We start from the raw sequence: 14,450 nt of genomic DNA, 5'->3' as shown, positions 1-14,450 counted from the left end.
CCCACGTCCAGGCCCGAATGAGCCCATTGTTCAAGCCCGAATTAGGCCCGCGTCCAAGCCTGAATCAAGCCCAAATAGACATTAAAAGAAATATAAATTGTTCACGAATGACAAATACATATTTAAAATAACACTGATATCTCAAACAAATTTGCCTTTTGCACGCTCGTCAAATGTTACTGAAACTCTTCTGAAGTAAGTTTTTTCATTTCAGCCACCACCTCTGTTTCAAGTAACGCCAGCCGAGTGTAAAATAGATAGAAGCAACATGTCTCAAGTTTAAGCGGCCATCTGCATTCTAGTCTCTCTAAGAACAGCCCAAAAATGAGTCATTTTGGAGTTTGGTTATGCCCCCTTCTCGGGAGACAAAGCATTCCTTGGCCGTTAGCATACAGGTTAGCAGAGGTTCAAACCAAAATTCCGCAGCATGAACTAACTGCTAAAATCTAACTGCTGGAGTATAACATTCTTCATCTTACGGGTAGGCCGTAGGCACCAACTAACTGCTAAAATCTAACATTCTAATGACAGATCCATAAAAAGCCCTTTAAACATCTCATGGGTATGCTTACCTACCAGGAGGGGGGAAAAACGGAGTACGTGGCAAGAGAAAAGGTGCCTGTAGTAGAGCATTGGCCAAAAATGAACCAGAGAATCAAGGCAAAATATTTGAGCTTTCTGCAAAGCAAATATAAACCGTCCAAAGCGATAGAATTCAAACATTTCAGCTTCCTATATAACACATTTAATATTTATATGTCGCATGAGAGCTAGAGTTGCCAGATAATTTCAGCAAATAGTATGCTCATCAGACAAACTGACTACCAAGATCTGCCCACATTGTGTACCCTCTACAAAAATTCTTATGCATACAAATATTCAATTCCCAAAGACAGATTTCAGTTAGTAGCTGCCAAACAGTGAAGAACCTCCTTAAATTTGATTTCAATCACAGATTAAGACATTTTCCTTTGTCAGAAGCTCTTGCTAACAAATTTCCAAAAATAAGCTGTTGCTTTGTCAAAAGCTGTTGCAGAGCTCACAAGCCCACATTATGATACCTTTTTCCTTTGAGCCTTCAAAAAAAAATTTCTAATTAATGCAGCAAGAATATGATCCACAGAAGAACATAAGAGTTTTGCTTATTAAATGCTTCACAGCTACAGAATAATTAAAAATTGGAGAAGAATTTGCTAAGTACCTTGGCAAACACTTTCTATGGTATGACTTTGGACAGCATGTACATAGTGCAAACTGCAACTCCAAAAATTTAAAAATATATAGATGGTTACTTATGAAATTGTTAATTAAATAAATTTATAATTTTACATGGATTAAAGAAATACTATATAGATGATTACATATTATTACGTCCACATCCCAACTTTACTGCTCGGCTCGCTTTGGGGTGCCATCATTCACATTCAACTTCAAAAAATTTGAGCTACTTGTAACTGTTAACACACATGACACATATGACATATCAATCATAAATCTTCAAAATATAAATACTATGAGTAAATAAAAAATATAATATAAATTTAAATTATTTATATACCTTCATCATATTCTTCACATAGCCAATCTTGGGTACAAACTAAAGCCTTGACTGTAGATGAACTCAATGAACTCTGATACTGGTCTACAACTCTATCACCAGTGCAGAATGCCGATTCTGATGAAACAGTAGAGACTGGAATAACAAGAATATCTCTAGCCATTCTGGATAATATAGGATAGATTGTTGTGTTGCTCTTCCACCATGCTAAGATATCAAATTGCTTGTCCCTCATATCAGAAAGTACATCATCATCTAAATAACTATCTAGCTCTGATCTCTTTGGCCTTTTCGAAGAACTTCGATTTCTAAATTGAACAAAATCCATACCAAATTTTATTTTGCTCAAGTTAAAAGAAGAAACTGAAGTTATATGACTTTGTCCATCAAAATCAGCTGTTAGCTCATTTGAACTTACAGAAGGCTGCACTCTTGTTGCATCTGCATACTCATTATAAAATTTATAAAGATAAGTACGAATCTCATCAATTTTCTTTTTGCTCTCTTCCACATCAAATACCATTTGATAACAAAACTCTATAAATATCAACTTTGATCTAGGATCCAAAATAGAAGCAATGACAAATAAAATATTTCACTGAGACCAATATTTGTTGAACTTCTTTTGCATCTCATTTGTCAATTGCTTTAGTGTATCATTAGTATCAATACTCCCATGCATCAATAAGACCCTAATTCCCCAAACTTCTTTTACATAGAAAGTAGATGTGGGATACTTGTAACTAGAAAATACTTTAGTGGCATCTAGAAAGCCTTCTAAGAATTTAACAATTACATCAGCTTATTTTCATTCATTATTGGTGGGGCATATACATGAATATTCGGTTGCATATTTATTAAAAATATCTTTATAAGTAATTACAACAGTCAATATTTCATAAGTAGAATTCCATCTTGTAGCACCATCCAAAGTGAGCCCTTTTTAATAGGAAGTCTCATATGTTGTGCAATTTCATTAAATCCTTGCATTCGAGATGGAGATGCAGACACATATCTAATAAGCTCCCTTATGCATTCAACGGCTTCATAAATTATTTTCATTCCATCTTGAACCATAATATTTAATATGTGTGCACAGCATCTGATATGACTATACTCTCCATCAAATAACATTCCATGACAAAAGTGATCTTGAATCCTTCTAATTACAACATCATTTGTGGAACAATTATCTAAAGTAACGGCATATATTTTAGAATCCAATTCTCATTTAGCAAGGCACTTTCCAATAGCATCTTCTATTGCAAAACTTGTATGAGGGTATGCTAGTTTCTTGAAACTAATTATCCTCTTATGCAGAAGAAATTCAGAATCAATATAATGTGCCGTAAGGAAAAGATAACCAATTTTTTGATTTGATGTCCAAATATCAGTAGTAAAACTAATTTGAGAATTTAATTTCTTAAATACATCATGTATTTTTTTCTTTTCTGCTTGGTACAAAGCTATACAATCACTTCTTACTGTCTTACGACCAATAACATTAAACAACAGTTGAACAGATCTCATAAAATCAGAAAAAATAAGATGCTCAACAGTACGAAATGAAAGTTTGGCACATATAATAAATTTTGCAAGTAATTTTCTACTCTCTTCTTGATTGAATTTAAAAGACTTCACCAGATCTTTTGAACTTGCTACTATAAACATTTGATTCATCAGATTCTTTTGATATTTCTTGTAAATATTTTCAAGATGTCATTTTAGATGACTTATTCCTCCTTTAGTATTGCCACTTAATACCTTTTTGCAATATTTGCATATAGCTATTGGCCCATCAGATTTTTTTTTCTCGATAAAATGATTCCATACCCATGATCTTTTTTTAGAACCTTTATCACTTTCAATAGCTTCAACAGTATCTTCATCTTTATCATCTCCATCCCTTATATTTTGAACAGTCTCATTTTCATCCATTTTAGAATGAGACATAAATAAAATAATCTATTGAAATAAGAACATAAATTATTAAAAAAATTAAATTTTTTTGAAGGAATACAATGATTAATATCTTAATTGTTCGAAAAGGAATATGACAAAATATAAAAAATTTGATATACACCAAACATCATGCAACTTTGTCCCAAAATTTTTTTGAAGGAACCGATTATTTGTTGGTGGTTTCGGATCACAGGTGCAAATAATCATGCATAGTGCTCTGCATATGACCAATATGCTAAAAGTCTAAAATTGATCAGTATGCAAAACAATCATGCATAGTGCTAAAATGATCAGTATGCTAAAATAGGTGATTAGCTAAAAGCCTAAAATGATCAATCACAACAATACAATCATGCATAGTGCGACCAAAATAGGGGAGGCTTTTAGCATGATCAATATGACATAATGACAATGAAGAAGATCAAAACAGAGGAGGCTAGAGGCACGATGGATGGAGATCTAACCTTGTTGGCTCCGGTAAGGTGTTGAAGCCCAGCTGCCCAGCATGGTGATGGCGGTCGGTGGATGGAACACGGACCAGGGAGGGCCAAGGGCTCTTCAACCTCTTCAACTTCGAGACTTCAATGGGGAAATTGGGAAAGTCAGGAGATAGAAGAGTGAAGAGAAGAGGAAGAGCCGAAGAGGATGGGTTTAATGGGATTAAAAGGATAGAGGTCTGACCTTGGCTCTGGCAAGGTGTTGAAGCGCAACTCCCAGCACGACAGTACGGCAGCACAATGTTGAAGCCTCCGCTCTCTGGCAATAAAGTTCAGAACCCTAAAGAGGAAAAGAAAAGATTAAGGAATACTAAGACTTGAGATCCAGAGGAAGGGGATTTGGAGGATCCTTACCCAAAATGATGAACAGTGATGGCCGAAGACAGGAAGACAATGTCAGTGATGGTCGATGACAATGAGAGAAGATGGAGGACCGATGTCACGGATCAAGGACAGAACACGCCAAAAGGGGAAGACGGAAGATCTGTCGACAAATAGGGGAAGATGATGATGGCAGTTGGTGGATAGAACATGGACCAGGGATGGACGATCGACTTTGACGGACGGGGAAGAATTGAAGATGGAGAAGAGAAGAGAAGAGGAAGAGCGGAAGTGAGAAGTCTGAAGAGGCGTTGAGGGCTCGAGGCGATGGGCTCAGCCGCTCAGGGCTCTTTTAGTCGGTCTGACCATGTGGTCCATGTCCCATTTTTATTTTGGGCTCCCTTTCGGGTTGGCAATTGGGCTTTTAGAAGGGCTCCATTTCGGGCCCGGGCCCAAGCACGGGCCGGACCAAAAGTCCACCCGAGCCCGACCCAAAATTAAAATGGGCCCTATTTTATTGGCCCGAGCTCGACCTGGATGGTTTCAGGCCAAGCCTGAAGCCTGATCCGAAGCAGGCCCGACCCGATAGGCCTCGGGCCGGCCCGAGCCCACTTCCAGCCCTATTTGTAGATGAAATGTGCACTAGTAATCCATCATAAGTGTCATGTAAAGCATTTTGCATGTAGTGATGGGAAATTGGATGACAATCTAGACTAGTTTCAAAATTGTTTTGTTTGATTTAAAAATTATATAAGATATTTCACTGATTTATTATTATTTTATTATTTTTAGATTTAAATTAAAGACATAGAATTTAATCTTAAATTTGGGTATTTATTAAAATAATTAATGAGATAGTTTTTACTTGAATTGTAGGATGATGTTAAGTAAGAGACCTGTCACGTTCAATTAGTATATCACATAAGATCATGGTTTTTATTAGATTAGTGGGATCAATCTAGGAGTAGTATATCACATAAGATCATGATTTTTATTTGGACTCTTTGACCCTATATAAGTATCCAAGATCTATCCAATGCATAGTTAATGTGGGATTAATTATACATCCATATGAGTTCTGACATACTTTTTCTTTAAGCTCGGGCATCCTTGCTAGGTTAAGAGTCCAAATCCATTCAAATCCAACCACAAGCATAATAATGAGCTAATGGTCAACCCAAATGAGCCCCTATTGTAGTATCTTCTAGTCTATATGGATCGTGTGCTAGATATGCTCTGATATCATTCTCAAAAATTTAGGACCTCATCTAAAAAGACTAGCCAAAAGATATTATTTAGGTTTCTTAGCTTTATATATAAGTACTCAGAACATATCGATTGCATAGTCAACGTAAGACTAAATACATGCATGCACAGATCCTCATATCGACTATTTTGTGTATTTATTTGTGGCACCACCATCACCATATGGGATTTTGATTTATTTCTTTAGTATCAATTACTTAACATAATTTTCTACATTTTTCCCTATCTAGTTATCATATATTTCATATATGGTACAAAATTTGTTATTGCATGCATGTATACATGTACCGAATATTATTTCTATGATATGCAACCACAGTATCCTAGTTAGCAGAATACTGGAGCTGACTAGATCCCTCAGATGTTAGGTGTAGATGAGGGCAAGTACATGTGTTAGTCATTATGGTTCTTAACTATCCACTCTGTGCGGTACTAGCAGTTCAACTAAATTGACAAAGAGTACACCAGCCACCAATAGATAAAGCTCAACTCTTTCATCAAGACAATTTCCATTCGCTCTAACAATGATTGGCAACCAATCAGTCTTGAGTAATTTTCCTGGTCTAAAAGGAAGACGCAAGTATTTGATAGCTAAATAGTCTAACTTCACATTCAAGTAAAGAGGCACAGCTAAATTCCAGCATCCCAATCCGAGCCCATTAGAACTAGAGAATATTTGGAAATATTAATAGACAACTATGAAATCTAAAATAAGAGAACCTTGCTATTTCCATCCTGCTACAAATTAGGTTTACAAAACACCACAGTATCATCATCCAACTTTAAGGGCACTATTTTTTTATTAGCCATATTATTTCCAAAACCATTGGTCAAAGAATTTCTTTGTGCCAATAAAAACATTCCGAACAACATATCATCCACTAATGTGAATAAGAAAGGATATAGAGTATCTCATTGTTTGAGACCCCTTTTACAAAAAATCTATCATTCTAGCTTACCATTCAAAAGAACTCCACAACAGCCTGGCGTTAGACAACATTAAATCCAGCAAATCCATTTTTCAGAAAGCATCTATTTTGCATAAGAATGATCAAAAAGTCCTAGTTAATCATATCACATACTTTTTCAAAGCCTAATTTCAAGAGTCTTGGATTCATCATAAGTAGAAGACACAACTTCCTGAGCAGTAGTAAAGCAGTCCAAAACCAATCATACTGTTATAACAGCAAACCACTTTTCAAAATTAACTCATAGAGGACGCCCTTCAATATATCAACCGAAACTTTGTTATAATTCTCTGGATCTCATTTGATGAACTTTTAGGCCGGAACTCTTTAACAGAATTTGCATCCTTTATTTTTTAGAATAAGAAAATTACAATGAAGTCAATACTTCTCAAATCATTTTTGCGAGAGTTGAGCTCCTCAAAGATTTTAAGTGTCTTTCTTAAGCATAGAGGGATATCCTTGATAAAAAATCAATAAAAACTATCTTGGCCCGGGGCCTTTTCCTACGCTAATTCAAAGGTAACTAATCTAAATTCTTCTTCCTGGAAAGGATTATCTAGACTTACATGCTTTCCAGCTAGATTCTTTATGTTTGCCTTATAGGAATTCAAATGCTCAAGTTTAGGTGTTGCAAACAATTTCTCACTCATGTACCAAAAGAACTAAAATAATTTCTGGCTTGGTCTCTTTAGCCATCATAAGTACTTTATGATGCAAATTAGCTCATGTCTCACTATACACATGCTCTTTTTCAAAAAAAAGAAAATAATAGTCCCACTTTTATTGAATAAACCTCTCTTGGCATACTTCTCTACTCTATTTAAGGAAGAAAGATGAAAACAATATCAGCCAAAAGTCAGATTGATTTTATCAAGTTATGTAATTCTTGTAATTGAGTCTTTGGATTCATCCTCATTGAAGGATCTCTTGCACATAATCCATGTATAATCATAAACAACTCTCTCTTATTTTGGCCATGGAATTAAAAGAATAGTCAACAAATTTCCATGGGTGAAATCAAACAAAAATCATTGCTTTGTCACAAAAAAAGGATTTCATATAGATTTTATTTTTAAGTAAAATTTAAAATTTGCTTATCCATTTTGGATTAGATGAAGCCAATTCAAAATCGATTACTAACTTCACAAATTGATGTTTTTCACTTCTTATGAGGACTCCATCAAAAGACATATTGGATGTTGTGAATATGGCATATATGAATGTTCAATTATAGATGTACACATTTTGTAGGATGGCCAAGGGCTAGGCCAATGGCAACTAATCTGAAATAAACTAGATCGATGCTCAAAATACTTGTCCATCCTCTTAGATTCTCTTGAGTCCAACTTTGGGTTTTGGTTACTATTTCATGCTAGTCTTTTATTTTTGTGAGAAAAGTTCCAGACTGATCTTTGGTTCAAATGTCAATTGAAGTTGATCAATACAGTGTCTCTTTGCATGCCAAGTTCTTTCCTTCCACCTTTCATTTTGTTGTCATACTAACAAACCAATCCAAGATTTATCTTGCCACGAGCACCATTGCTAGTTTCCACAAAATCTATACATTTGCATATAAGAATAAGTTTTGGGGATATTACAAAAATATTTGAGAGTCTTAACCCTAAAGACTATTTATAGCATGATTAGCATCCTATTCATTAAAAGTAAGACCTATAATGGAAGAAAAATACTTTTGAATCGTAGCATAGAAAAATGGATGATAAGTAATTCCTCAAGCTGAACTAATGCTACAACCATCTCTTGCCTATGGAACAAATTCCAAAAAGTTGCAGAATCCCTCACTAAATTCCAAATATAGAAAACATGCACATTTAGCATTACTCTTATTAGAGGAAAACATTTCATACTAATATATCTCGATCATGTCATATTCTTAGAATATACTCATAAAAAATACTCTATGATGATGTGGGTGTTATTCTCAAATGGTTCTACTTCTTCAATAGTAGTCTTAAGAAACAAAGATAATATATAAAATGAAATTGCAGAGAGACATAATAGAGGGAACAAATAGGATGGTAAAATTAGTATCTCATGGCACAAATTCACAATACTTGAAAGTATTCCAAGCTTTATAGTCATTAACAAAATTTTAAATCATGAAACATGTACAGATCACCTTGCTAAACAAACCAAAGAACAAACCTAATGACAAGATCTCACAAGCAAGTTGGTGTCGAAAGTTAGCTATAACTTTTAGGTTCTATCCACTACCTATCTAGTTTAACAACCCTACTCAAATAAGAGCTGAAAATTTAATTGGTTTCCTTGTCCACACTTTCACTCAAAGAGCCATGGGTGTTGCTTCCGAATCTCTTTGTCTTCCTCTGCAGTGAAGTCATTCTTAATGTTGAAAGTGTTACGAATCTCTTCAACACGCTTCCCCCTGATCATGTTAGCCACTTGTTCGCATGCAAGGTCTAAGAGATCCTTGATTTCAAGATAATAGGCAGCCTGAAATCAACATAGGAAAGGTTAGGTTATCTTGTTTTTTTTCCCTTATAGTTCGGCAAACTTAAGACATCATATGAAAAGATGATTAGGATGAGATACAAAAAAAAAGAGAGGCTATTATCTGGAGAACATTTTAAATTTTGAAATCTCAACCCACCAAAGAGCAATATGTTCATCAACAATGGAAATACAATTTTTGGTGTTGAAACAAATAATGAGGTAGTGACTCAACTATAATTTAGAACACATAATTTAATTCATTTTTGAAAAAATGAGGGTCAAACTTGGCAATTTAGTTCTCATAACACCACAACCTCTATCAAATGGGGCAAAGAAAGGATGCCATTTGAAAAATAAAAAAAAGAGAAGAAATGGAGACCAACATGTGTTCATCAAAACATGTTTATCTCAGACAAAATTATATAATTAACCAGCAATATGATTATATATAGAAGATATAAACTATAGAAGAATGTATTTGATGCTTCCAATGAAATATTGATGGTGTTGCCCATCACTTTTCTCCAAATAATTAAGAAATAATGAAGAAGATCTAAAGAACATGAGATAACACTCGAACCTCACATATGGATTAGCTCCCGTTTTTTAGATTTTAGAGAACCTGCTTATATGAATAAACACATACCCAACGAGACAAGATAGTTTCATACATAAGCATGTTATAATAGATGAGGGCATATAATGTCAGTATCCATTTTTGTACGGTGGTCTTAATATTAAAATTTATGCAGTTTTATTCTCTGTTATTCATTGTGGATTGTATTTAATTTGCTCTTTGTAATGTGGTCTTGATATCAAGATTTATCTACAAACAATTGGATCATTCTCTCTCTAAAATGTTGAGGCATATAGAATCTAAATTAGAGATAATCTACTGTATAATTCTTAAATTAAATTTATTTTAGATTCATGCTCTCCTTTCTCTAAAACTAAACACAATGATTCCGTATCATCCCCTAGTATGATACTTTCAATTTAACATATCAAACTTCAAGCTTCTTGAATGTCAAAAGTAAAATGCTGAAGGCTATCATCCAAGCTCAAGAGAAAAAAGATCCCTCAGACCAGGAAAGAGAGAGAACCGGAAAGACTGAGGATCTCACCTGAAGAATGTCATAGAGGATGGTCTGATGTACATCAATGTACGTAGCATCCCAGCTCTTGATCTCCTCATTGGGATTATCATTTTCGTCGAGTGTATGGGTGGCACCGGCATGCCTCCTGCAGTACTCGATCACCTTGGCGAGGGTCCTGGCGTCGACGTTGAAGAGAGGAATCGAGTCCTCCGCACAGCCATCGTTGATCATATTGCTGATCATCTTCGACTGCCTCGTCGTTGCCACCTCCACTTCGAACTCCTCACCATCCGAGCTTCTAAGAACAATCTTCTTCTCTTTCTGAGCCGCCAACGACATCATCTACGTCTTTTCTCTCAATTATTTCGCTCCCTCGCTATGTATTTCTGGAGAGGAGAATATAGTGGTTATTTATTGGGGAGAACAATATCAACTTCATGACAGAATACGAATAAGAGATTAAAAGGGAGGGCTCCTGAGACGATTGGGATCGTGACTGGTCCAGCTGGGCCAAGCTTGTCCCTGCACCGATGGGGCAGCGAACCAGCTAAAAACAGGGCCGAGCATCTTTGCGCGGTCGTTTTCGGGTCCCAGCTCTATCGCCAACGAACAGGGCAGCGATGGTTCAAGGCCTTGAAAAAGAGTAGGAATCAGAGGGGGAGAGAGGTCGGAACTTACCTTAGCTCCGGCGAGCTTCTCCGGCCTCAAATTCCGGCAGGCACAATGATAGGAATCAGGTAGCTCCAGAAGGAAGAAGAGGGATTGCTCATGGTGGAGTGCCTTGGAGGGAAGAGGTTCCTTTTATAGAAGATTTCCTAGAGTTCCGCCCGAGTCCGGCCTGCCCTAGGAGTCCGTTTCCCATCCAGACTCATCGGAGAAGGAGACTCCCGATGGGAGTCCTCCTCCAGTTTTTTTTTTTTTTTTTCCCACGGGGAGCTGGTGCATCGGACCGGGCCATCACATAGGCAAGGCCCAGCCTTAAGACCCAGACCTGGACCAACCTAGCCTTGTTGTTGCGGTTAAATTCCTTACCAAATTTAGTCTAATATACGGATGGGTCTTGTTGGTTTCGGTGTTTGTGGAAGAGGACCAAATATGAGCCCTGAGATGCTAGGATGGGATGAAAGAACTGAGAGATGGAAGAGAACTTTATTTTATAGGCTTCAATACGAATTCTGAGATACCTATCCAGCAGAATCCCTATTATTTGGTTGTTAGTTGAGTACTTTAATCTAATTACAGTTCATATTTCAAATGCTATTTGATGCATTAATTACTTATAGAGTCCCAATGATTCACTAATTAATTGATAACATATATGGTTAGGTGTTCCCTTTATAACTACGTTAATTATACATTCATAAGTTGATACATATATATAATATTATCTATTCATTTACATACACATATATGCATACAATGTATGCATACGTATGTGACCGCCTGTTTATGGATACTTATCCAATAATATGTTTCATATAGAATGCATACGTCTATCACCGCCTGTTTATGGATACTTATCCAATAGTGTGTTTCATATAGAATAATTGTATTCAGATTTGGAATTGTAAATTTCCTGAAATATTAATTATCTAATCTTTTGGGGAGGTTTTTGAATATCATATAGCAATTGGTAAAATTATTTTTCTCTATCTCTCTCTCTATCTTTTTTTTTTTTTTGATCTTTCTTAATCTTGACATGGTTCCTAAAGCAAATTATCCCATAAAATACTCTCTAATGAACTCAATGCTATTCAAGATGACATTTTCAACTTCTTGCTCTCCATACTGTTGCATGATTGAATTAAAGGAGAAAAATCACTTTCAAGATTGAAATATTCTACTGACAAAAAATTTTAACAACAAAATATAACTTTAGATGTTCAAACAAATAATAATGACTAAATATATTTTAGCATATATGTAAAGATAAATATAGATAACACATGTATGCATATATTTGAGAAAATAAAATTAAGATCTAGCAAGTTAATTCTTATGGTATGCTTACCTTTATCATATTAGCCAAAGAACCAATACAACAACTCCACGCAAACAACATAGAAACCACTATATAATTTTTAAATCATGAATCTATTAAATCGATATCTCATGGTTTTCAATGTATAATATTAAATATATCTAAAGAAGATGGTGAATCACTTGGTGGTCGACTTATGCATGAACCATAATTTTTCAGAGCTCAAAAAATCTATTTATTCTAATTGATCAAGCCCTCAAGGTCATCTTACATGTGAGCACATTATATTAGGTGAAAGAAAAAAAAAATCAAATATCCAAATGTACAAAAGAGGGGTTAAACTAGTGAGATATTCTTTCTAATTTATTCATAATGAATTCTTGCTACTTTTCTCTAAATTTATCATGCAAGATCACACATTAAAATCTACTTATAGGCCATGGACTTAATCTCTCTCTCTCTCTGAAAGTGTGTGTGTGTGTATAATATATCTATATATATAGTACTTGCATGCATTTGTGCGTGGGTAATCGACATTAAGCTAAGACCCTGTACAAGGATAACAAGTTCAAATCCCACCTTCAATACATGTCAGGATCTTAGGATAATTATAATGGTAAAAAAAAATATTTATTAGTATGCTTGGTTCTCATTTAGATTTGAAACTCATGATTCACTTGCTCTTAATAAATGCAGCTACTTTAAAGTAGGATAAGAAAATCTAATTTTATTTCTTTACATTTCATAAAAATATTTTGATTTGTTAAATATTATTCTTTAAAATATTTTGATTCATTAGGTATATTCAAAATAATTATATAAGAATACCTTAGGAGAGAGTAAAAAGTTAGAGGTCACGAAAATATTAAAAGATAATATCTTATTTTACATATAAATAATTTGCTTAACTTTTGGTATACTAAATAGTATTAGGAGTTAGTTTGATTCAAACCATTTGATAATTTGACTATGATTTACCAAAGATTTAGCAAATTTGGTAACTATAGCATGAAAATAGAACTAATAAATAGGCTTTAAAAAAAGTGCAAAAAAGCCAACACATAAGAAGCCTAAAACCAATATAATACTGGCAAAAGCTTAAAATATTATCTCAACTATATGCAAGATGTCTATATAAATATCATAGTGGAACTCCAATCAAACATCGAGCACTCAAATCTCTGTTCACTAAGAAAAACTGAAAAAAATTAGACTTCTAGCCCATAATTAGATCCATGTTTATTGCTTGCCATAGGCAACACCACTATAAGGAAGATTTGATTCATTTTGTCATAAACAAGGCTCTAGATGGGCTAAGATAGATTAATGCTTGCAATCAATCGAAGACAAAGATCATCAGAGGATGGATCTTTGTTAATAGAAAATGATCTTTGTATGTCTTGGAGGGATACGAGATCATTATGATCCTGATCTTTTCTTATTAGAATGAAAAAGGAGGTATTCTCTTGCTGAAACTGACTAATGAGCCTAAAGCTATACTTTTCTTTAAAACTTCTCTTTAAAAAATTTTTGGAGAAGATAATCTTAACTAGTGAACAATTCTTATGTCTTGACTTAAATTGTCTTCAAATTCAAGCTCTCCCCTCTTAAAATTAACCATATTAATTCTTTATCATGATAGAGTTGTACATCTAACCAAAAAAAATATCAAGATTTAAGTATCTAGTTCTCAAATTAGAGTGCAAATCAAACTATATATAAATAACAAATCAGGCATGTAACCCTAGAAAATCATATTAAAAAAATAAAGAGAGGAGGAAAACTTATAGATCTCATTAGAAGAAGGCTATAAAAAGATGCTTGATCAATATTGATTTATACAACATCCCAATCTTCGAGCTCCTCATTAGAGAACTTGGTGTGCTTCTCACAACACTATGACCTTTGAGAGCATCTTCTACAATGTCATTATTGATCACAATGTATATCATCTTTGATTGCTTTGCTATTACCTCCTCTACTTTAAACTCCTCACAATCCAAACTCTTTAAAGTGATTGTCTTCTTCTCCTTTGTTGATGCCATGATCAAAGTCCAAAGAAAAAAGCCATGCAACTTATCTCAATCTTTCAATCACTCTCTCTTTATTTTATAAAAGAAGGTGAGAATAATAAAAGCCTTTGGATGCTATTAATAAGAGATATTGAAAGCATCAATATTGCCAATATATCTAAATAAAGGACATCATCTCATTACCAACCTCCCTTGCTATAATTGAGTTAATGTCCTTTTTTTTTGTTATAAAAATGCTACAATCTTATCAACTTAGTTATTATTTGATGTCACAAAATGGAATTGGTGTAGA

General features: G+C 34.5%; 1 protein-coding gene and 1 pseudogene across 1 annotated transcript; both read right to left on the bottom strand.

Annotated features, from left to right (window-relative positions):
* Window positions 1–1,550: 1,550 nt before the first annotated feature.
* On the bottom strand, window positions 1,551–3,511 carry LOC140857012 (zinc finger BED domain-containing protein RICESLEEPER 2-like; annotated as a pseudogene).
* Window positions 3,512–8,721: 5,210 nt separating this feature from the next.
* Window positions 8,722–11,093, bottom strand: LOC140857011 (SKP1-like protein 11). The gene is made up of 3 exons (XM_073255212.1): window positions 10,823–11,093; window positions 10,172–10,530; window positions 8,722–9,047 (listed from the first exon to the last, which is right to left on the bottom strand). Exons 2-3 carry the CDS (start codon window positions 10,484–10,486, stop codon window positions 8,874–8,876), a joined length of 489 nt encoding a protein of 162 aa, XP_073111313.1. The 5' UTR covers window positions 10,487–10,530; window positions 10,823–11,093; the 3' UTR covers window positions 8,722–8,873.
* Window positions 11,094–14,450: the final 3,357 nt, after the last annotated feature.

Source organism: Elaeis guineensis, chromosome 4, assembly GCF_000442705.2.
Source record: "Elaeis guineensis isolate ETL-2024a chromosome 4, EG11, whole genome shotgun sequence".
In the NCBI taxonomy this organism is placed as follows: Eukaryota; Viridiplantae; Streptophyta; class Magnoliopsida; order Arecales; family Arecaceae; genus Elaeis; species Elaeis guineensis.
The sequence above is the reverse complement of the archived record's forward strand: the minus strand, read 5'-3'. Positions and strand labels throughout refer to the sequence as shown.

What these genes read in the sequence shown, in the direction of transcription:
- LOC140857011 (XM_073255212.1), bottom strand. Translation starts at nt 10,486, where the DNA reads ATGATGTCGTTGGCGGCTCAGAAAGAGAAGAAGATTGTTCTTAGAAGC. An exon ending in TCCTCTATGACATTCTTCAG is followed by an intron (nt 9,048 to 10,171) that starts GTGAGATCCTCA and finishes TGTTGATTTCAG; the next exon opens with GCTGCCTATTATCTTGAAAT.